This window comes from Vidua macroura, chromosome Z (genome assembly GCF_024509145.1).
Source record: "Vidua macroura isolate BioBank_ID:100142 chromosome Z, ASM2450914v1, whole genome shotgun sequence".
Taxonomy (NCBI): domain Eukaryota; kingdom Metazoa; phylum Chordata; class Aves; order Passeriformes; family Viduidae; genus Vidua; species Vidua macroura.
In genome coordinates this window covers 36,410,932-36,435,949 of record NC_071611.1, presented here as the reverse complement: position 1 = coordinate 36,435,949, position 25,018 = coordinate 36,410,932, and the positions used below count along the sequence as shown (strand labels likewise).

The 25,018-nt window shown below is 43.0% G+C and overlaps 2 protein-coding genes across 2 annotated transcripts; one reads left to right on the top strand and one right to left on the bottom strand.

Annotated features, from left to right (window-relative positions):
- Positions 1–1,426: 1,426 nt before the first annotated feature.
- On the top strand, positions 1,427–10,485 carry NIM1K (NIM1 serine/threonine protein kinase). The gene is made up of 3 exons (XM_054002714.1): positions 1,427–1,777; positions 7,425–7,693; positions 9,622–10,485. The coding sequence occupies exons 1-3, from the start codon at positions 1,486–1,488 to the stop codon at positions 10,369–10,371; spliced, it is 1,311 nt and encodes a 436-aa protein (XP_053858689.1). The 5' UTR covers positions 1,427–1,485; the 3' UTR covers positions 10,372–10,485.
- Positions 10,486–12,011: 1,526 nt separating this feature from the next.
- HMGCS1 (3-hydroxy-3-methylglutaryl-CoA synthase 1) lies at positions 12,012–23,256 on the bottom strand. The gene is made up of 10 exons (XM_054002713.1): positions 23,159–23,256; positions 18,418–18,875; positions 17,922–18,047; positions 17,236–17,400; positions 16,362–16,530; positions 16,068–16,238; positions 15,134–15,240; positions 14,673–14,798; positions 14,241–14,404; positions 12,012–13,843 (listed from the first exon to the last, which is right to left on the bottom strand). Exons 2-10 carry the CDS (start codon positions 18,863–18,865, stop codon positions 13,751–13,753), a joined length of 1,569 nt encoding a protein of 522 aa, XP_053858688.1. The 5' UTR covers positions 18,866–18,875; positions 23,159–23,256; the 3' UTR covers positions 12,012–13,750.
- Positions 23,257–25,018: the final 1,762 nt, after the last annotated feature.

Here is a 25,018-nt window from a genome sequence, read left to right as displayed (position 1 = left end):
GTGCTTCTGTGCCACTCCAGTTCCCATTTAATGAAACCATCACCAGCTTTGTGCTTAGGTTGTGCCTCTGACCTCTCTTCCTCTTGCTCACGAAGAAGATTGTGGGGTTTAGAGGGCAGCTCCACCTGGCAAATGTCACATGCCCTCTGCTAGTGTGGCACCTTAGGTGACTGTCTATCTAAGCTTCAGGCAGTGAGTTACTGGTCTGATTCACTCCCCCTCAGTCTGGTGCATCTGTCCTGGGAGTTGGGTGTCTCCCGTGTCCATCAGTCGGGTGTGCTGCAGGCTGGGAGCAGGGGAGGTGAGCGCTGCCACTGCCTGTGCCGTCTCAGCTCTTGTGCCCAGCTCACCCACCCTCAGGCGTGCAGCTGCATGATCAGCACTTGCTGATCAACTCCTGGCTTTCAAGGTTAAAAGAGAAAGGTAAAGAAGAAAAAAAAATAGTGTGCTGCTTTAAAGGTAAGTGGTTGCTTGTGTATTTAGGGTAAGTACTTCTATGTCTGTGTTGCCAGTTAAACTGGTGAAATGGTATGGGTCATGCTGTCATTCAGTGAAGCGTATGGCTGTTATGTAAAGGTTTTAATTACTTTCTTCATCTGTCTGCTCAGGAACACCACACATCTGGCAAAATTTTGAGAAGGCTCAAGGCATTAAAGAAAGCTCATCTAAATAAAGGAGGGTTAACGTGACATTGCAGTTACTTAATCCTGTATTGTCCTGCCATGTGACTGCAGGGATACTGAGGCGCAGCATTTCTTTTGCCTAGTGCACAGTTTATGCTTTTCCTGTCATCTTGCAGAATCAGTTGCTTTGTTGAACACACCATGGGAAAGAAACAGAGGGGCAGTGTACTTTTCACAGCAAGGCTTCCGCACACAGTGACATTTCCAAGGTACAGTGACAAGCTCAGAGGCTGAAGAATGAATCAAAGGCAATCCCTACAGTCAGCTTTTGGACTTTTACAAGAATCAAGGAGAACTATGCTCTTAAGGTCAGCTGTTCAAAATAAGTTAGAAGTATCTGGATTTATTCAGAGCAGTTAATCAGCTTTCTGTTTGACCTTTATCTATCAAGTTAGTTCTCAAAGGATCAAGCTAAAATCTGAATATTTGTGTCAAATATTTTGCCTGAGTCAAATGTACTGCATAGACAGTGAGCACATTCCCACTTTCTTGCACAAATATTGCAGTTTTAATTGCAAAGCCTCTTTTACCTTGCAGCTGAAGATCCTGAAACACTAACTCTATTAGTGAGGAATGGATGTATTATCTCTGAACAGGACATGCAATATGTAGATGTGCCAGATTTGTTTTTGAAAGAATTTTCAAACTAGTCTTTGGACTTTCTTTAAGCTTCTATTTTATTTTCTTTTGCTGCATTTGTCACAGTGTCCATAATGTGAAAGATTGCATATTCATACAGAATTACTTCATTTAAACTTATCGGGACATCTTGTTAAATGGGGAAGTGATTACCCTACAGACTATGACAACAGGATATGTGAATGAAGGAAATCTTGGAAAATACCGCTGTTCCAGGTGGCATCACGAGGAAAGTGGAGAAGATGATGGGCGCCCAGAGTGCCATGAAGGAGATGAAGAGGGTAACCAGCACAGGCTGACCCCATTTGAGAGACTAATGCAAGATATGTCTCATAATGAAAAAGTGGTGAAAGAATTAACACTGGGAAAGAGAATTGCCTTCTATCGAGTCAGAGGAGAAATAGGAAGTGGGAATTTCTCACAAGTGAAGCTTGGAATTCATTCCCTAACCAAAGGTAGGCACTATTGCATGCTGAGTGACCTATATAAATGGCTTCCTATGGGAAGAAAGATGCTGTATGAACCTTAAATATACATATAGAGAGAGTGTTTGTGTGTGTGTGTGTGTGTGTGTGTGTGTGTGTGTGTATGTGTGTGTGTATTTTAATGTTTTTGAGTTAATCTATAGATAGGGTCGCACACATAAATGCTCAGGATTGTATTAGGCTTTAAAGAAACTGGAAACAATTTCTCTACCTGGCAGCTATTACAGTTGGAGTTCATCACTGCACTTCATGAAGTTAACACATCCTGTGGCTCAGACACTCCACACTTTGAAGTGTGGTATTGGTCTTCCCCTCCTATAACCTGCCCTGTCCATCCACTCTCTTCCCTGCTCCAGCTCCTGGCCTGCAGGGATACAGGTGATGAATGCCCAGGATAGTGTGTTAGGCATGCTCCTGCCTACAGCCAGAGGCAGTAAGGCTTCCTTTGTTTCGCCACAAATTTTACTAGTATGGACAAAAAATTTTATTTGGTCATGTCAATTTTGGTGAGAAATGCTATGCCCACTTAAAACTGACTCATTTGCTGATTGTTCTTTACTGTAAAAAGCTAGGACGGGGCTGTAGGTGTGGAAGCAACGGGTGCAGGGGAACAAGCTCTGGTACTGCCAAAACAGTGTTTATGTTGAATTGTCAGTTATTTTTCTTGTTTTAATTATACAAAGCACCCTATCTACTGCTTCTAGAAAGCACTTGAAGGGCTAGGTAACTGCAGTGGACACTTCAGTCGTAAGTATAACTAAGAACTTGTCATCAGCTGTCCTGTTTCTTCTTCTGCGTTTGTCTGACAATAACAGAAATTGTTGTTGTTTTCCATCAGGGTGACTAGTTTTCTCTGTATCTTTGTACACTACTATCTTGCTTTTCTTCTAAGAGTCTTTACTTTTCCATTTGATTGGCTCTCCTTCTCTTCATCATCTTACAGGTGAGAGAACGAGATATACTCCAAAACTGTGTTATCTATTTTTATTTTCTTTAATCACCTCTTTCAGCTGAGATTTAAGAGGGGTGAAAGCTCACAATTATCCCTCGGGTGTAGTGGTTGTTGCACTGGCAATCTAAGTGGAGAACTAGTGATACTTAATTTTTCACATTTCAGCCTGCCAACACCCAAGAATTGCTTTAGCTGGGTGTCGAGTTTTTGGTTATGCTTGTTTCAGAAAAGCACCTCTGTTCTACTTGGCCCACAAGTTGTTTCCTCTTCTGTGATATTTCATTTTCTTCCTGAGGTAACTGTTTTGTGCTTACTGTTGGAGGAAATGCTGCTCCTGAGAACACAAAGAATGCTAATGAAAGGCAGTTAGAAATTTGATCTGGATGAACCCTTTGCTGAACTTACTTAGGAAACAGATTACTTTAGTATCTGAATAGAGCTGATTGAAAAATTTTGAACTTCAGTGAATACAGTAAGCTCGGACAGACTAAATACCAAAACAAAAATTGTACTTTTTCTTTTTCTGGAAAAGGTTCTTTTTCAAAATAAATCTCTCAAATTATTTTTCTTTTGTTTGTTTGTAACTTTTTTGGTTAAATTGTTCACTGGAAAGGGAGTTGATTTATTGTTGCTAAGTTTGTAACTGTCATGAGAAAGGAAGAATGAAAGATAAATATTTTCTGACTCATTCTGCCTGTGAGTTTATCTGTGCCAATAAATTACATGGTGGTGGACAGAAGAACAGGAATGTGTACATAGGCATTCATGTATACACACTCACCATCACCAAAGAGGATTCCATTTTTTGTGGTAGATACATATTGTTGCGTTGGCAATGAAATGATGTTCCTGCACAGTGTTAATGAGTGCAAGTATCTTTTTTAAAATCTGATTGTATAAATAAAAGGCTTCATAATTAATGCTGGTCTGGTCTCTGTGGAAGAGGGTGGTGTATATGTCAGAGGGCTGCTCAGCTCTTCAGTTACTGCCAGTTTTAGTATGGTCTCCCTCCCGTAACATCGTATATCAAAAGAGGAAACAATTTTGTTTTTTATTAAGATGAGCTTTTCTGTTGCCCTTGTGATCTGTTGATGCAGGACACATGATTTCAAGAGAGAGAGAGAGAGGGAGAGAGAGAGGAAAAAGCTTCAGGATCATACTGGATGATGAACCTTGTTTCCCTCACAAGGGCTGTCTTGGTTGTTTAGAAAACACAGAAAAATCTTTGGTGCTGTGATGTGGGTGCCATGTCCCATGGCTTGGACAGGTGCACTCTTCATGGACAAAAAGCTGGCTGGCTAGCTGGACCCAGGGAGTGATGCTGAATGGAGTTATATCCATCTGGATAGTCACTAGTGGAGTTCTGCAGGGCTCAGTACTGGGGACAACCCTGATTAATGTCACTAAGTTTGCAGGTGACAGCACATTAGGCGGGAGTGTTGATCTGCTGGGGGGCAGGAAGGCTCTGCAGAGGGATCTGGACAGGCTGCATCGATGGGCTGAGGCCAATGGTGTGAGGTTCAGCAAGGCCAGTGCTGGGTCCTGCCCTTGGGTCACAACAGCCCAGGGCAGCCACAGGCTGGGGCAGAGTGGCTGAAAAGGCCCTGGGGCTGCTGGTGACAGCAGCTGAACATGAGCCAGGGTGTGCCCAGGTGGCCAAGAAGGCCAATGGCAGCCTGGCCTGGATCAGCAATGGTGTGGCCAGCAGGAGCAGGGCAGGGACTGTCCCCCTGTGCTGGGCAGTGGTGAGGCCACACCTCAAATCCTGTGTTTCATTTGTTTTGAACTCTTCACTACAAGAGAGACTTTGAGGTGCCGGAGAGTCCAGAGAAGGTCAACAGAATTGGGGTGGGGAGCAAAATCCTGTGAGGAGCAGCTGAGGGAACTGGGGGTGTTTAGCTTGCTGGAAAGGAGGCTCACCTACAACTGCCTGAAAGGAGGGTGTAGCCAGGTGGGGTTTGGCCTCTTCTCCCAGGTAGCAAGGGACAGAGTAAGAGGAAATGGCCTCAAATTGTTCCAGGAAAGGTTGATGTTTACGTTGGACATTAGGAAAAATTTCTATCCCACAGGGGTGGTCAGGCCTTGGAATGGGCTCCACAGTGACTGATGAAATCACCATCAGTGATACTGGAGATACTTAAAAGATGTGTAGATGTGCCTCTTAGAGGTCTTTTCTGATTTATGTTTCTGTGTGTGTTGTGTTATTCAGGGGCTTTGTCCACTATATTAACCTGAATTTTGGCAGAGATTTTCTCCAGAAATTCATGGAGTTTTCTTGCTAAGGACTGTTAAGTTCCTAAGGCCTGTATATTATTTTACATGCCTTCTACCTGACAAAAGAAGTGTGAGAGCACAGCTGAATAGAAGCAATTAAGAGCATTCAAAATTTATAGCTAGTAAGAAGTCTGTCTAATGTGACACCAATTGCAAAAGCAGGAATATCCAGGCACCCAGCTTGCTTTTTTAAAGCAATTTAAACTTGGTTTTGTTTGTATATTTTGTCCTTCTGCCATCACAACATACACCATTTCTTCCCGAAACTATTTCCCAACCTTTTCTTAGTTTGTGTTACTAAGATTTCACATAACACTTTTCAAACCTCATACACTGCATATACTCAATCAAAACCTCTTTCAACTCTTTTTGTAAGTATTTTTGTAAATAAGCTGCCTGCTAAAAATGTCCTGTTCAGCACAGCTGCTAAGCAAGAGTAATAGAGGATTTGTCAACCAAGCATTGTTTGGAAGCAGAAAGGAAGAGTTTGGAAAAGAAAAGGAAGGTGTCAGGTTTCTTTGTATGGAATGCATTTGCAACTGCAATGATGTAGATTTAAAGGAGCTTGGTCCTGATTTATGGTGGTGTTTGAGTAGGATCGGGCTCTTCAGTTCAAAATCTTTTTCCCCCTCCTCTTTCCTTTTAAAACTTAGCAGGAAAACTTATCAGGAGGAAGAGTAGAGCAAAATGGAAGGCAAAAAAAAATTAACGTAGAATATTTTATTTTAAAGCCCAAATGTCCCCAACTTGCATGGTTAAGATTGTAAGAATTGTAAGCATTTAATTTTGCAAATATAACCTACTGCAAGTTGATGCTCTTTCCTCATGGTTTAGGAGATCAATGTGCTATGAACATGACAAGGGTCTTTCACTAGTTCAGCAGTCACTGTCGTAGCTGCATTTCCTCCTGGTTCACCCAGCTCCACACCACACAGGAGGTACCTGCTTCCCTGAGGGGCTCTCCCTCAGGTCTGAGAGAAGCAGTGTGACCAGAATAACTGCCCTGTACTCAGCACAGACTCCTGAAAACAGGCACATCAAGGGATAATTCAGCACCTTCCACAAGAATCACATGTGCTTCAAGCATCTTCTGTACTTCAGTAGGAAGATCAATTTATATACATATATATATATATGTATATCACACTAAGAAAATGTAAATATACTAAACATGGAGTTTCCTTGATCTGTACAGACACATGCATAAGTATCCTTAACATTCCATTAGATATGTTGAAATACTAAACTTGAGTTAGAACTTGATAATATTCAGTAAAAACATGCATGCCTTTATACCTGAGCATCTATAGAAATATAATAGCCTTCTCTCTCTTTTCTTACAGCAACAAGAGAACAATACCTTTTTTCCTAATTTATTCCCATTTACTAGAAACAAAGGTGAAGTTTTTTTTCTGAAAGATTTATTAAAAGTGATTAATTTTAAAGAAATCTCTGATTGTTTGACTAAGATAGTCTTGAGGGAAAAAAAAAAAAAAAACAAAACAAAACACGAACAACCAAGAATCCCTTCTTCCCAGGCATAAATAGTTGTTTTTATTGCTGTGATCCATTTTAATTTTGCTGTCCTAACAAAGCCACTGTAAACCTGTTTTAACCAGACTAATCCTTCAAATACCGGCTGTGTTCAGAAGAGTAAAGACAAAAGCTGTAACCTGCAGGCTGAAGCAGGAACATAAGGGCAACTGTGATTTACCTATTCATACTGCTCTGATTTACCCTGATGATGTGGTGCAGCTGCAGATATATATATGTGTTTCGTGGCCTTTGGCTTCACTATGTAGGCTTCCAGAAACATGTAGGACTTAACAGCAGCTTTGCATTACCAGAACAGTATATGCCAGCTAGATTTGCTGTTCTACAGGATCCCTGCAACTTACTTGACTTCATTGCTCAGAATAAAATAGCCAAATCCTCTAAATTCCTCACAAATTTGTCTTTCTGGTCAGAAACAAAGCACACAAATTTCACACCTCCATTAGTCTCCAAGTACCTGGCTCATCTGAGGAGCTCTGAGCTAACAACAAAAGCACAGACTTTCTCTACCAGCAGTGAACACCAAAAGCAGATGCTGTACCTCCAAACATGTATAAGCCTGTCACAGCAAAGCACACCAAGGCAACAGATGATTTGATCAGCCCTTGGAATACTCCACCAGCCTTCAGTTACCCCAGCACCGAGTAGCATGTCCTAGACAGAAAGGGGCAGGGATTGTGTGAAAGATTGCAGGATTTAGTAGGCCCCTGCAGCTTAGTTTATACTGATGAGGTGAAATTTTATTGCACTTCTACAACCAAGCATCGTTGTATGTAAATGGTATTACCATTTGTACTTATTACATTAACAACATGGAAAAAATGTTTTTCTTCTCAGAGAAAGTTGCAATTAAGATTTTGGACAAGACAAAGCTAGACAGGAAGACTCAACGTTTGCTGTCTCGTGAGATATCCAGCATGGAAAAGCTGCACCACCCAAATATCATCAGGCTGTATGAAGTGGTGGAGACACTGTCAAAACTGCACCTGGTGATGGAGTATGCAGGAGGTGGGGAGCTCTTCACTAAAATCAGTACAGAAGGAAAGCTGCTAGAAACAGAGTGTAAAATAATCTTCTCCCAGATTGTGTCTGCTGTGAAGCACATGGTAAGTTGCTCTTACACAGACATGCTGCCTCTCACTACTCTGAGCTCATTCTGTGGATATTTCTTTTGAATTTCAACAGTAGATGTACTGTTACCCAAAATTTCAGGCCCACATTTCTAAAAAGCAAAACCTCTAGCAGCTATAGAAGAGCTGTTAAAGGTATCTGAGGGTTTTCACGTCCACCTCAAGCTACTGCCTCTCTGTTGACAGCTTTTGGGAGGAGACTGGAAACACCTGGTGGGTAGAATCACTCTTCTAGCACCAGTGTTCTGTTTGCTTTAATGTGCTGCGGGCACCAGTGAACAAAGCTTCCTTTCTTCCCTCCCTGTTTAAAAACATAGGATCAGTCACTCTTCCGCTTCCAGAGAGGCTGGTTAGGTGTTGCAAACATCCGGCTTGCTTATTAATGAATGTGTGAATCTGTCACTTAAAGACAGTCAATTCCTGGTCCTCGGTGCAAATCTATGAGGCTAACACCCAACAAGTCACTTCTTGCCTCGTCTTCAGTACATACGCTTAGGATGATGCTATTTGTGTAGAGCCGAAAGCATCTTGTCAAGGCAGAAAATGAGCAATTCATTATTTCGGTACATCTCTAAACTTTGCAGAGTGATTACGGCTACTTCAAAAAAATAAAAACACGGAGAACTGTTCTACAAGTCTGAGAAGCAGCATTCGTTAAAACTGGCTCAGGGTGCCCTCCAGTGGCTCCTGTCCTCCTTGCCAACAGCTTCTGGTGAAGTCAGAAACAAGGGTGATCCCAGGTCAGACGTCTGGAGATTGCATCACACACTACTCGTGGCTTACATAAACAGCATGCATTTCTTATGTTTTTTGACGAAATGATTGTACGTGCTTTAAGTGGTGGATTAGCTTCAACATTTAATCCATAGGACGGGCACCCTGCAGCAACAGGAACTGAATTTACATTTCAAAATTACACCACATCTATTTCTTAGAATTAAACATATTCTGTCAGGCTGGCCAACCTCTTCATTTGTACACAAAGACTTCTGCCCATTTCACTTTTGCCAAGTCATCACATCCAGGCTACATAAATCCTACCTCCCTGCTGCCAGTCCACAAGGACAGAGGATCCCTGGCTGTTACTGATGAAAGTGGAAATCAGATGCCAAAGGGTTTCTTTATTGCCTCCAGATACTGTAAGATGTTACTCTAAAGGGTAAGGCAGAGAGTGCTTATCCATTCCTTCTAGTTATTCCAAAGATGAAGCCAAACTCTTAATCAAGACAGGTATGTCATGACTAAGCAGAGCAAATTCAGTTTGAGTCCGTAGCTACTACTGGCATTTCCAATGGAAAAAAAGTAGAAATTATGGTGTACATATTATAGATTTCTAAAACTAGAACACCACTAAATTTGGTTGTCCTGCAACATGAAGTACTGTGAAGGCCAGTACTGTGGTCCTTTTCTCCTGCCCCCACCAGTTCCTCATAGGACATTAGATGACAGAATGTAATGGTAGCAAATTTTTTACTTTATCTGTGATAATGTTCAGTTGGTGAATTAAACATTTAGATCTGTAAGGTACATGTAGTAACTGCAAAAACAGATGCTGTGAACCCTAAAAAAATACAGATTTTGCACATGAAAGGTGTCTAGTCTTGTAGAATTAGTCACACTGCCCTCACACATTTGCTTCATGAAAATAGTTGCTATTAGTTAACAAGCTGAGAGTGCTGTGCTTAAAAAAATCCCAGCATCCTTCTTCTCCCCCTACTTAATTGTTTTTGTATCCTTGGAGAATTAAGTTAAATTTGTTTTGTAATTTTTCCAATTGCAATACTAGTTTCTGAATTTGCTCAAGATAACTCCCTTTCTCCTTCAGGATAATTAACCAATTAGAGGTAGCCATTGAGAACTTTCCTGGGAACAAACCAATACCAACTTTTCCTCTTCTTCCACAGCATGACAATAATATCATTCACCGGGACCTGAAAGCAGAAAATGTCTTCTATGCCAGTAACACCTGTGTTAAGGTGGGAGACTTTGGATTCAGTACAATAAGTAAAAGAGATGAAACTTTAAAAACGTTCTGTGGCTCTCCTCCTTACGCCGCTCCTGAACTCTTCCGAGATGAAAACTATATCGGCATCTATGTAGACATCTGGGCACTGGGAATCCTCTTATACTTCATGACGACAGGCAGCATGCCATTCCGGGCAGATACAGTAGGCAAGCTGAAAAAGTGCATTCTTGAAGGGACATACACTTTGCCTCCCTGCCTCTCAGAAAATTGCCAGAAACTGATAAAAGGAGTCCTTCAGCCAGTGCCAACCAAGCGATACTCTGTCAAACTGATTATGAACAGTGAATGGATGCAAGGAATACAGTTCCCCAAACCTTTACAGACATTTAAACTGGATCCGAAATATTTATCAGACATCAGTACACTAAAAGAAGAAGAAATTGAAGTGAAAAATATTCTGGAAGATCTGGGAATCACAGAACAGCACATTCAGAACAACCGGGGAAGAGACGCATGCAGCTCCATAACGGGGGTCTACAGAATCGTGTTGCACAGAGTACAGAAGAAAAGGGCACTTGAATGTGTTCCTATCATGTCCCAGCCAGATCCAAAAGAAGACGACTCAAGGAACGGAATCACTTCTTACAGTGGCATTAAGCACACATCCAAGTTGTGTTCTATTTTATAAAACTGCACTGCAGGCTTTATGCTCAGCACATTTGACAAAGGGGATTATTCACTTATCCTTAAGCTGTAGTGTTATGTTTTTTGTATCTTTTGAATAAACCAAAAATGCCTCGTTTTCTTTGCATTTCTCAATTAGCAGTGAAGCACTCAAAACCAGAGCTCTTGTGCATTTGTTTGACCATTTCTCCATATACTTGGTATTGCCAGAGCAAGAACCCAGTAACTGCAAAGATCACGAGTGGAGGGGATCTTTTAATAAACACCATGCTACTGCACTTAACCTCTTTGGGAGTTTCTCTGCACAGGCATGTAACAGCTAACTTCTGAAAGCTGTACGTAAGCCCAACACAATTTCACCACTGCAAATCGGGACAGTTTTTGCAGAGAACTAAAGTTAAGTAGAGATCAGACTATAACCTAAATAATTGCAAATTCTTTTGAACTTCCTCATCAAATTTAACAAGTTAATTTTTAAAAAGCATTTTATTTTCTTTCAAGAAACATCAAAGCTGTTGTTGGCTGCAGTTCCCACTTGTCATGATTGCAGAAGACAAATCAGGATTCAGTATTTTATCCCTGTACGCGTGGGTGCCTGACTGGTTGGGCTACCATCAATTACCCTTGTGACGCCTTTCACTGCTTGCATGATTCCGCCACTCTGGAACTGCTTGGACTCCAGCTTTATTGCAATAAAGAAAGATTTACGCATACTCCAAAACCCTTGTAGTTTTAAGTTCTTACCTTAGCCCTTGTTAGCAGCAGCTGAATGCAAGCAGCAGCAAAATCTGCTTATATTCACTGAGTATTACAGACTTGTCCTCACTCCTGCCATCCTGCTTTGGCAACCAAAGCTCGCACAAAGCTGATTGTGACACTTGATCACTGATCAAGTTAAAAGCTGGACAGTCTGACAACTCCAGTTGTTCTGAGCATCACCAAAATGCAGATGCTCTGATTTTCAGCTTTATTCACTTATTCTATGCTTAGATCTTCAACAGCATCAACTCCAGTGCAAAAGACAAGTGTGGCAGCTGTTCTCTGAACAGGGACAGCTGACATGCCTAAGCTGAGAGTTTAGCTAAGGAAAGATACCCAACACAAGGTGTATACAGGTACAGCTGGTGGTCTCATATTTAAAGGCAGGATGCCTTATCTTTTATGACACTGATGAGAAAATAATTTCACTTTAGAGGGAGTAATTCATATAAATGAGCAGTGGAATGATTCTGAACAGCTGTGTATGGGAAGCCGGACTCAGTGAGGCTCAGGTGTGTACAAAGCAAGAACAAAGCCTCCTTCACAGAATCCCTGAGGGTAAATAAAACAATACCAATTTTTATAAAACAGTAATTAATTCCATTTCATAAAGTGGGTATTAATTGCTCCACTATAAACAGTTTCCATATGAAAGCATTCTAAGTTGTCTTGAAACATAGCCCTGATAAGATTGTTTAACACCAGCCTAAGCAACTCCTTTTTTCCACTTTTGTAATGGAATTACTAAGCAGAAAGATGCAGAACGTCCACAAAGCTTGTGACCCCACAACTGTGGGTTTTTAACCAGAGCCAGCTTCCTCTTTCCTGTTAAAGAAAAATAAATCCATCCTAAAAAACCAACAAGTCAGCACTACTCCAACAGTCTTCAAATATCTCAAACTTTATTTTAATAAAGGATCAGCCTCACAGACCTGTAAGGCCTGTGCCAGTAGCTCACTTCTTGGCTTGTCCACTGCCAGCAATGGACTCTGTTCCATGACAGTTTGTTTTACAGGTGCCAAGGTTAAGTTTCATGAGGGCAACCTAAACCAAAATACTTGCAAACACTATCATCATGCATTGCTCCATCATTTTCAGCAGAACAAACAGATTAGTATTCATCAATTTATAATAAACAACTATTTTACCAAGGCTTGACTGTACAAATACAGCAAGTTATCAAATCCTAGTGAGTGACAGGTAATACAAACATTTTATTACACACACACAAAAAATGTAATTAACAGAAATAATTTTTTGCTACTTTATATTAGATAATGTAGCTTTGTAGAATTAGCAAAGAAATAAATTCAATGAAACTTCATTCTGTACATTAGTTCAACTTAAATATATATATATATATATATATATATATATATACATATATATATATGTATATATATATTACAAGCTTAAAAGGCTCATATCATAGTTCATTTCCAATCTGGGCTTTAAAAATCTACCAGAATGGACTCCCCATAACCACTGTAAATCTATCTACTGCTTGCAAACTGGATAGCTTTAGCTCGCACACTGGGGAAGGGGGGGAAAGAAATAAAATACTCCACTCCTACAGTATTACCAATAGTGAGAAGGACTTCGAAGTACAAAGCCAGATTCAAAGCTAGAAAGAGTCTTTTGGAAATGTATTATATAAAAGACAACAAACAGACTAGCATTCCAGATAAAGTGATAAACATCAGTCTCTTCCTTCGTTTGCCAATTAAAACAGCTCCACAATGGCTCTAAATTTTATTTGAAAATTCTGCTGTCTTGGATATTCTAAACCATCTATTATGGTGTCAAATCAATGATCCCCTTTCTTTAGAATAAAAAATTTACTACCTCCCTTTTTCTTCATTTTTCCTCCCAGTCTCTTGTGACTTAAAATGCAGGTATAAATCACATAAGATGTTAGGAGGAATTACATAGTAGCTAACACAGTGGATCACAAGAGTTTCTTCTAAGAAAACCACTTGTCAGCCTAGCTGTTCTTGATCCAGTCACTTTGACAAGGAAGAGAGGCTCTATTCCAGCAATGGATGATGTTCTTGGTTCTATGCCTGCCCCAAAGCAATGGGGTGATGGGAGGCAGACAGGGAGATGAAAGGGAAGGTGATAAAGTGAAAGAGAATTGCAGTATTCAGAAGGTTGACTGCTTATTGTCAAGGCACTGAGAACCCTAACATTAAAAGCTTGGACTATTTTGCACACATTTGAGTACTAGTAGAAGTTAACAGTGTAGGTTTCAAGTCATTTTACATGGAAGAACAGGCAGAAGATTCCTTTTTTTTTTTTTTTTTTTTTTTTTTTCTGTGTATGAAGACTTTGTAACAGACTACAGCTACTTCTCAGCAATTAAAAAAGTTCAGACATTTTAAGGAATCCCCACAGCACCTGACAAGTCCTTCTATCTCCAATATACTCCTGATATTAGTGTTCTGAAAATACTATGAAATCAGCACACCATATTATGATGATTTTTTTCAAGGAGCCTAAACAGATTTTTCATGCTCCAGTAAAGTACTAGTGTACACTGAAACTTCAGCGCTACTGCAATCCTTTTTCTCTCTCTCTCACCCTGCCCTCACACCTCGTTTCTTTCCCCACCTCACAGAGGTATCTTAATGCTCCCCATTGGAAATGGCGACAGTAACGCCTTCTGATTCTGATGTTGCAGGGATTCTTGGCACTTTCTTAGCAGGGCTTGGGATGTGCTAAGAAGAAGGGAAAAAAAACATTAAATACAGTTTTCTAGTTCACAGACATTCATACTTCATGGCTAGTCCAACTCTCAAACAACATTCATGCTACAATGGACAGCTTTGCCTTAAGTCAATCAAATTGGTCATGCTTCATGCAAACAGATTGTGTGAGAAGAGCCAGTTTGTTCCTGTTTCATTCTTGTACAGTTTTGTTCTTTTTATGATGAAATGTACTTTTTAAAATTGCAGTTTCAACTTTTTACTTCTGGCTTGTATGTTACATGTGTTAACAAAGTATTCAATGTAACTCGTAAAACCACTTCCTCTTAACATACATGCACATGCTAAGACAAACATGTAAATGGTTCCACCATTTACATCAAATTTTAAAAGAGTGCCGAGTGTTCACCTCATGAACAATGCCTGGGTGGACAACTTCAACTCTTGTTTCCAGAGGTCCATCACTCATGAGTGGGCGCCGGGCATAAGTTCTCCTGTGTTTTTCATCCACACGCACAAGGTACCATGTTCCTTCAAAGAGATCCTCAACTGAACACTGTGGAATATAATTGGCTGTAAGAAAGGGAATAACACATTGTTAGTTGTTTCCTGGCAAGAGTTTTACCCAACACAGGCCTTTGCAGATTGGCTGCACTGAGACAGAAAAAAAATAACCCACCATTTTTACTTCAGACATGTTGGGCGAAATGAACACAAGCTACTTAGAAGCAGAAAGGGTTGGACATTTCCTTTGTTCTACACCCTAATCATTTGAAGTCTGGCGGATTAAGTGATAAGCATTTTGCTCAAGGACTAGGAACAATTGACATTAGGTTCTTACCCAAATGATGTGTTTCCTGTCTGAGCTTCATGTTTTCAGCAAAGACATCAGGTGCAATGCATTTTCTTGAGTCAAGTCTTGTTTTGAGATCAGAAAGGCTAGCAGTTATTTTATCCAGTCCAGAACCTGCAATATAGAACCATCATGTAAGGTAGAGTTAGTACTGAGAACTGCACATTAGTATGTGAACATTCAAAGTACTTTGCCTTATAGAATCTGAAGTATTAGTCATTTTAAATATTCCCAATTACCAACTCAAAATATTTAACAGATATTTAACAAATATTATTTATTTGTTCAAGGAGACATTTAAACACTCCCTGGAGCTGGACATTCTCAGTGTGGCACTGCTGTCATTAAGGCACTGCCCTGCAGGTTTCCTCATGCTAGTGGGTTGTGCAACAAGGCATCAAGAGTGAGCTGAGCAAGGGAGGCAGATGACATCACCTCCAGTCACTCACCAGGAGTGGCATCCTGTGTGACCCTGATGGAATACAGGGTAGCAGCAAAACCAGAGCCGTATGAGAACACACTGATTCTCTGTCCCGCAAGCTGCTCTGGGGAGTACCTGCAAATCATACAACAGCTTTTAAAGTCAGAACTAAGCCAAAGTTCCAGTTTTAAATAACTAGAAACTGCATCTATCTTTGGAAAAGCAATCAGCAAATTATAGTGTCTATAATACACATTTAGCACACTGTGTACATAAATGCTGGCTTTTAAAAAAACAAATTCAAATACTGCTGTTATGTGATGAGTTTGAAAGCTGCCTAGAGCAAAACATGCATGAGAAATGCCCAGAATATGATGAAGGCAGACAGCTTTCACTCTTAAGCAAACTAAAGCCAAAAAAAAAAAAAAGAGAACAATCTTGGAAGACAATGTCAGAATAAATAAAAATAAAGAAAAAAAAAAAAAAAAAAAAAAAAAAAAAAAAAAAAAAGAAAAAAGAAAAAAATCCAGGAGGAGTGGTTTAATATAAACTTAATATGATTTTGTGAAAGGCTGTATTTGAAAACAAAAATTAAATGCTAATTTAATTTGGCTTCATTTATTATATTAAGACAGAGAAGACATTCAGATTTTTTTCCATTTCAGGAGTGTTTCTAGGGGAAGGAAGAGGGGGAAAGTTACGGCTGAGAACAGACACTACCTTACAAATAAGATCCTACTTTGCAGTAAGCAGCTGTTTTGCATCAGCTTTTGACACAGACATTTTCAATCTGTGTGTCACCTGAACTGACTATGTGTGCAGGATTGTGTTTTAACTTTAGTTTTTCTGCTTCAGGCAATCTCGTAGGGAAAGGTTTGCTAGATTATGCTTTTACAAAAGACTTTCTGCAAAAACCTTTTATGACCTTATTCATAAACAGCTCTGCCCAATTTTATGCTTACTGGGCCAGAAGAGAGGCAAGGCAACCATAGACTGAAGGGGTATACATATTTCCATTCTGATTGGATACAAGTAATGAAGCTTTGGTTTTCTGATTGAAGAGCTCTGCACTAGCTTTCATAAAAGCTTTTTCCACATCTCTGTCAAAGTATGTATCTTCAAGTTTTATATCCCTATTCAAAAGAGAAGGAAAAAAAAAAGTTCAGAAACAGTTACTACATAGCAGAAAGTAAAAACACACCTTGGATATGTAACAGATTATGTGGATAAGGAAGACAGCAGCCATTCATTCTCACCTGAAAGCTTCCAGACCACTGAAAACACCATTTGCTGTTTCTGGGTTCTGGTCACTGAGAAAGTCATTCAGCAAGAGTCTAGCCACAGATTTCTGTACCAGTTTACAGTATGGAGAATGGAAGATCATGAATCCAAAGTCATTCAAGGTGAAACGTCTGTCTGTCCCCTCTGGAAGTGACAGAAGTATTATGTTACAACCTCTGTTTAGTACTCCAATTATGTAAATAAAGCAGGGAGCTGGCAGTACACCAGTCATCGTAACATGTTGGCATAGCAGAGACACAAACATACAAGTAACACTAACTACTGCTGTCAAGCACACTTAGGACACTGCACTGCTTCTTTTTAAAAATTCTTTTTTTACCACCTTATGCACCAGCTAACTATGTTTGCTCTTCCTCTAGAACAAAAAACTATGTTTAATATGATCTCTGTATTTCTACCCAGCATTTTAACATAATAATCTACTTAATTTGCCTCTCTTCACACTTATGCCTCTTAATATAATTGAAGCAATTACTAAGCATATTGGATTAAAAAAAACCAGTATAATTACAGAACATTTAAATATTAATCTAAGTTTCTTAAAAGCCTGGATGAAGGTGGGTAATAGTATGCTTTTAACCAAGGCATTATATCTTACCCCAACAAATGTCTGTAGAGACTACTGCTTACAGACTGTCAGGAATTTAGCTATGGCAGAACAGAAATAAATAATTTCTTACAGGGGAAAGCAAATATTTTTATCACTTCAGAACATACAAACATGAAGAGACTCACAGACTAGTTTTTAGATCAGATACTAAAACTGCCTGTGTGGTACACACTCAAGCATCTGCCAATCCTGCAGTATCATCGGGAGAGGCTACGCACCCTTTTGCCACTGGGCATGGATTTTGTTGCGATAGACAGCATAGCAGCGGTCCAGTGCACTGAGGTAGCACTGTATGGAGAGCTTGCCATCCACTACGGGATATTCAGAGACCATGTCTGGTTTATAGAAGTCGTACGCATGCTGCATGTGGGTTCCACGCAACCCTGGGGGAGAGAAATCGACAAAAGTTGAAAATTTGTTTATTCAGCTGCGTTGAGTCAAGTGGGGTGTGTCAGTTGGCACATGTGGGAAAAGAAGCAGTTTTGGCTCCAGTTCAGCAGCTTTTCATGGCACTTCTGGTCTTTTAAGGTAAGGTCCTTACCTTACACAGTTCTCAATAGCCTGTAAAGCAGAGTAGAATTGAGTATGACAAATACATGCAATAAAGGAATGTCATATTGTCCTAGAAGTAGAATGTTGTTTTATTCAGCTCTAGTATTACTCTATCAATTTTACTGGAGAATCCTCAAGGAAATAAACAAATAGGAGCACCTCTAATTGTTCCGTGCTGCATCCAGTAACTGGACTTGGCTGAGTTAGCCCAGAGCAAGAGGAGACAAAGAACAATTTCTGACATTAGTGGGAGTTAATCTGCTGCTTCAGCAAGGCACAAAAACCAGGAAGAGGCTCCAGTGCAAATGCAGTAATCTGTCCTGAACAGTGTATATTTTCCCACAGGACTAACCTCTCTCAAAAATCAGCGGTGCATTTGGGCCGATCAGCATGGCAACAGCTCCAGCTCCCCCAGTGGGCCTGGCATTTCCAGAGGCGTACACAGCTATGTCTCCAGCCACCACGAGGGCATAGCGTCCTGGGAAAAACACACAGGAAAAACAGTGAGAAGGAGCCACGAGTCTGGCACATCTTAACATCCATCATCAATTTTACACTCTAGTTATTGAGGAGATGACACTAAGAATAAAGGGCTCTTCAATTTTGACTTTTCTCCCACATTTCAATTGGCAATCACCAAAATTTACAGAAGACCTTTACATTAGTAGCTATGTCATTATTCATGCTATAACTGAAGTAGTAAATGCCCAGGGCATATAAGAAAAAGACTTTAGAAGAGAATAACAGTTTACCCTCTGAATTTTATATGGTTAAACACGACCATTGTCACTGTAGGGCAGACTGAAGTGAGGGTGATGTAACTTTTCAAGAAAATACCCTTGACTTACCATCCCAGGAACTGGACTCAATCCAATTAATAGCATTAAAAAGAGCAGCAGTGCCTCCATAGCATGCATTGGTGGTGTCGATTCCTTCTACATCTGTATTACCAGACTCTTCAAAAAGCTGCATCAGGACAGTCTTCACAGATTTTGATTTGTCAATTATGGTCTCCGTTCCAACTTCTAATCTCCCAATACAATCATAGGAAAGGTTGTTCCTCTCCATGAGCTTCTGAACCACAGTCAAGCAGAGGGAATTGATATCCTCACGGTCAGAGCAGAACCCCATCCTTGCCTGGCCTAGCCCAATGGTGTACTTCCCAGCATCCACGCCATCATACTTCTCCAGCTCTGTCTGGTCAACATACTGAGAGGGAAAATATATTTCCAGTGCCACAATTCCCACATCTTTGGGCCAACAGGATTCAGCATTCACCGGAAGAGACCCAGGCATCGTGGCAGATCTTTAAGGAAAAAAAAAAAAAAAAGAAAACCACAAAACCAAATGATGTACTCACATATATTTAGAGGAGCCTACTTTTAGTTCCTGTATTTGTAAGGAAAAAGTTGTGTTGCAAGTACTGTATAATGTCATTTGCAAAAGGCAAGCCTTTGCCTCTGGTGAAGCTTTGGTATGAGCATACTGTAAACATCATTAGTTTTATAAGATTTTATTAAGTGGAAATACACATTTCAGCCCTGGAGATGAACAGAGATAGGTTAAACCCAAGTTTTCTGAAGCAAAACACACACTTACCAAGTGTTAAGTGTTTGAGAAATTAATGTTCAGTATCTTACTTCTGCTTATATGCAAAGTCTCAATTTTGCATATAACCAAGCTAGAAACATTGGACATTTTTACTAGCGTTGCTAGTTGAAAACCCTTACTAGGAAATCACCATCTTAAGACAGGCCAGGACTCTTCAAAATAATTTTTAATTTTTAAACAAAGCGACATAGGTCACTTTGTTTTGTTTACACTTGTAACAAGGCAGAGTTATTTCAGTGTGGGGTGTTCTTTTTTGTTTTTTTCGTTTTCAGGGGTGTTTTTTTTTTTTTTTTTTTATTTGTTGCATACTCTATTCTGGCATTCTAGAACACTGGATAATACCATACCTGGAGGAGTATTTCATGAGCTGAGATGAACAATGCTCTCCCTGATAGGCCGAGTTACCTTATTATAACCCCACAACCTTTCCGTCACCACACTTGGGGATTTACTACTCCCAAGGACAGACACACTACACCCCATTACTTCAACCCTCCCTCAGTTACACAGCCCGGTACCATCCTCCTCAGCTTACATCCTGACACGGCACTCGTCCCTTCCGTGCCCAGCTCCAAGCTTCCAGAAGCCAGGACCAGCTGCGTAAGGGCACAAAGAACGGCTCTACAGCGCACTGCGTAGTTTTAAGCAAAATAACCAATTTTGCCTTGCTTGTGTCCCGTGCTGCCGCCCTCCCCACCCCGCAAGGTTATCCATAACCCACCCGGGAGCCGGGCAGGAGCCGCGGAACGAGCGAACAGGGTTGTGACAGCGCGCCACAGCCGCAGGCTAACCCCAGCGCCCCTCGCCTCTTACACGCTGCGGAACCCCATGGCCGCCTCCTGCCACGGTGCGCATGCGCGCCGTGGGCTGTGCGCGTGCGCAGCAGCCGCCCCGCCCGCCCAGCGCGGGGTGCGGGAAGGGCCGGGACAGCGCTCGCTTCGCCGGCTGGCGCGGGGCAAAAACTCCCGCAAGAAATAAAACTGAATTCGCCAGCGCCCGAACCCCCGGTGTGGGGAGGCTTCCTGTATGGTCTTGGCTGTGTTTGTTATTTTGGACAAGCCCTCGGCACCTCGCTTCTATTTGCAAAGCGGAGCGGTGCCGTATCGCAGTATCTTGCTTTAAACTAGACAGATAAAAAAACTTCAAACAGCCCACAAACTGAGCAAACCCATAATTCTTCCTGCCTCCTGGAAGCTGTCGGGCAGGATTTTGGTCTTGTTATGGTACAGCAGCCGGCTGATGCTGTTTACGGAGCGGCCATCGCCGATTCGCTGAAGCCACAGCCAGGGGAGGGAGTGTGCTGGTCCAGAGAGAACCCGGGAGCTAAGGACAGCAAGGGATGTCCCTGCTCAGCACCGTGAGCAAGTCACACACACGGCTTGGGGACACACAGCAGCGCTGGGGTGCAAAACCTGGCTACAAGAGCTGTGTTCTATCCCAAATCTGCACATGCACTGCAGGAAGACACTTTCTGGCTTCCATATGAGTGTAGATACACTGCCCACAGAGAGATCACAAGGTACCAGCTGGGAAAAGGGCTCTGGGCTTCAGCTCTCTTTCTGGCACAAAACACCTCACTTTTTTTCAAAAAGGAAATTCCAGCTCATCAATGTCTGGCAGCCACGCTGAGGGTGAGCCATGTACCCAGAGTAGCGCTCACTGCTGCTCCAAGGGACGGAAAGCTTAAAGTTGGAGGCTGCAGAGAATCTCAAAAGGCCTAACTTTATTTAAGATTTACACAGAAATCATTGAATAACCTGAGTTGGAAGGGACCTGAGAGATCATTTCATTCCAACCCCCCTGCCATGGGCTGGCACACCTTCTACTAGACCAGGTTGCTCAATGTATCCAGCCTGGCTTTAAACATTTGCAGGAATGGGGCATTCACAGTTCCTCTGGGCAAACTGTGCCAGTGCCTCACTACCCTCACCCTAAAGAATTTCTTCCCCATATCTCATCTAAATGTACTCTTGTTTGAAACCATTCCCCCTTGTCCAGTCACTACACATTCTTGCAAGAAGTCCCTCTCCCTCTAATTTTTAATAAGGTCATTTTAATTACTGAAAGGGTGCAGCAAGGTTTCCCTGAAGCCTGCATGAAGCACGTAATGGCCTTGACCAATAACGGGCATAGGAGAACAGCAGCTTTTAACCAAGCAGTGAATTGGGAAAATCAATATGCCAAAAGGAATTATATTATTGATGAGAGCTGATGAAAACCAGTGTTTTCTGTGCTTGCTCCTTGCAGAATTTTGAGATGCCAAAACTGGCATTCAATTGCTATTACTTGCTGCAGTTCTGTCGTCAGAAAACTTTGTGTAGAACACAACTAAAGAGTGGGTGTTTCTTTTGTGTTCCCAGGCTCACCAAATATCAAGTTCACCAGTCACACCTAGCAGAGTGGCAGTCTAGGCTGCCAGGCTGCACTGCCATGAGAAGCACTTCTTTGTAAGTGTATTCAGACCACTGAAGGAAATGGGACATATGACATCTTAAGTCAGTCATTACAGAAAAAAAATTTGTTTACTCAGTGTAAAACAGACGGTCTTTTGTCTTCCTCATCAAAGAGCAAAAAACATTCTATCATTGAGTTTTTACTGAAAATGAAAATTTCCTCAGAAGTATGATTTGTTTTAAAATAACAAGAACCCCACATGCTTTGATTTATGGAAATGAGAAGCATGCTTTGTTTTGTGTCTCCTTATGATTCTGCTGGGAATGAACGAGAAGTGTAAGACAAGCCACTTCTTTCTGCTTGTGATACCAGAAACATGTTCGTTTGTAATGACTGGTGGCATTACTGTCTTTCTTAGGAATTTGAGCATATTATGTCAACAATTTAACTCTGTTATTTCCTACCTACGTTTTTAATTCTAACGCAACACTTTACTCAAAGATAGAAAATAAGTCCCAGCCTTGTTTGCTATAAGGGGATGCCTTTGGCTCCAGAGGACCAGTGAGACGGGCTGTGCCCGTGGCAGCCCCGGCTGCGACATCACTGACTCGTCCCCACGAGGGCCCGCAGGTGACACTCGCGCGCACGACACCCATGCCGCCACCAGAGGTCGCCGCGCCCGGCCGGACCGCTGCCACATCCCGGCGGGACGCTCAGCTGCGGGCGCCGGGATGGGCTGGGACGGGCATCCCCGCGGGATGTTCGCTCATCGCCGTGCGCCGGGATACAGGCGAACTGCGCAGAGCCGCGGGGACGGAACCTTGGACGGAGCCGTGCGGCCCCACCCGCGGGGATGGCGGCACATCCGAGCACGGGGCTCCGTCACAACATGGGTGGGCGCCGGGATGCCCACACCCTGCGGCAAATGCCATCAGGAAAGAAGGCGCCGATATCCCTTGGGGCAACACCTGGCTGCCTTCGCACGGGCAGGGAGACACGCTCAGTCCGCCCTTCCTGGCTTGGGAGGGCGACGCTGTCGCGACATTGGGAGGCAATTAAGAGACACGCCGAAGGCTTCTCGGTTGCCTCCGAGACGGGGGTAGAGCCCGGCGGAGCCCCGCAGTAGCCGCTTACCGCAGCTCACACAGCCGGGGGCCTCCCCCAAGGGCAGGACGGCAGGCAGCGGTCAGGAGCCTCATTCCGGGATGCGGCTCCTTCGGGACGCACCTGATTGCCCGGGTAGTGAGCGTCGCTCGCTGCGCCGCCCTACGGGCCGCGATGCTCCGGACAGCGGCTGGCGCGGGATGCAGGGTAACACCTCAGTTAGGACACCCTGATGCACCTTTTTTGGGTGTATTTTATCTTTTTTTTTCTTTTCTCATGTTTAAATTTATTTTATTCCCCCTGCCCCGCTACGGGCGTTCCTCCGAACGCGCTCGCATCCACTGGAAGCCGCTCCCAGCTATGCCGACCCTGCGTGCGGCTCCCCCTCCCAGCCCCGCCGCCCCTCGCGTGCTTCTCCCACGCGGCTCCACAGCCCTTCGCCCCCTGCCCGAGCGCCTCCGCGGCCCGAGCCGCGCTCACCCGTCGGAGGTGATGGCTCCCGGTGTCGTTCCCGATGTCGCTCCCCTTGTCGGTCCCGGTGTGACTCCGCACGCTCTCAAGACAGTACCGGGCTCCGGCGGGCGTGCGGCCCCTTTAAGCAGCTGCGCCGCCCGCCGCCCGGCGCGTAGCCTGAGCGACAGCGCCGCTCGCCAATCACAGCCGCGGACGCCCCAGGTCCCGCCCCCCGACCAGTGCGTGGCGGGCGGAGCGGGCGGGGGGAATGGCGTGAGAAAGTGACGCGACGTGGGCAGAGGGCGGTGCGCCAATGGGGACGCGGCAGGGGCGGCGGACCCCCAATGGGAGCCGTGAGCCGTGCGGCGACAGCCAATGGGAGCGCGCGGCCGACCGCGGGTGAGGGTAGGAAGGGCTCGGGCTGGGCGTGAGGCGGTTGCCTGGCAACGGGAGTGCCCCGCGTGTCCCCGCCCGAGCCGCCCGGAGTGCCCCGGCCCCGGCCCCGGCGCGTCCTGACCCCGGCCCATTTCGGCCCCGGCTTGTCCCGGCTCCCGCCCAGCCAGCCCCACAAATGTCCCGGCCCTGGCGTGTCCTGACCCCGGCGTACCCCGACCCTGGCGTGCCCCAGCACCGGGGCTCGCACGGGGCTCTGCCAGCAGAATTGCTTCACGGAGGATGTAATGGATGTCCTGCCCTGCCCTGCCCTGGATCTTCCCGTAACATTTTCGTTCGAGATCGTTAAATTCCCCGTGTGCCAAGCCGCATATCACGGGGTTGCTGCTCTCTGACAAATTGGCATTGTGTGGGTTCCTCCTGCCAGCTTCGCTTGCCCTTAGGCCGTGTGATGATTTATTGCCACCTAATCCATTTCTGCACACCCCCAGAGAACTGGGAGAACAAACCTCTGTTGCAGATAGGAAGCTGCTTGACAAAGGTCAAATACAAATTTTGTACCCTGGATAATTGTACTGCTCAAGTCAAGGAAATGTACTCCCTTAGCAGCTGTGAGGTTCTGTGAGATCTGACTGCTGAAGCCAGCAGAAGACACCAGCTTGCTCACTTCACTCCATTCCAAGGTGTTAAACCACCATCTTAGGGGCAGGTAAAAACACTGCTAAGGAAGTGGAAAAACCATCATTTAAAGTGTTAACTCCTGTCCTGTTTGTTCAATCTGTTTTAAACTAGCAACTGTTTGTTATGCCATTGTCATGGAATATTATCACAGATTTGTCACATAACTATCTGTAGTGTGAGGATTGAGAAATACTACTGAGAAATCAAGAAAAGTTTTGCTTGCACATGCTACCCTGCAGTCTCCTGATAAGCTTGTGCCAGTCATTATTACAAGCCAGTTCCATTTGTAATTCTGAAAAAAAACATGTTGACAAAATGCAAATTCAGTAGGTGATGGTGTAGTTACATCATGTAGACACAGTTACTTCCTTTGCTTACAGACAAAAGGGACTTGTCAGGAAAGTTCATCTTCTGTTCTGGGACTCCAAAACTTCAGTTCCTTCTTCTTTTCCATTCCTACCACAGGGAAAAAAAAAAACCAAAAAAAAAAAAACCCAAAAAAAAAAAAACCCAAAAAATAGAAAAAACCAAACAAACAAACAAAAAAAAAAAACCACAAAAAAACCCCAAAAAAACCCTACAACAAACAAACACAAAAAACTCCACCAAACCAAACCAAAACCAAAACCAAAACAAAAACAAAAAAAAAAAGCAAAACAAAACAAAAAAGACCCAAAAAACCCCTGTGAAAAATCAACCAACCAACCAAAAAGAACCCCTCAAAACCACACAATACTGAAAAACAAGACCTAGAGCTATATCCTTGTTCTAGACTTCAAAATGGGCTCCTAATACCAGCCTCAATATGCACTT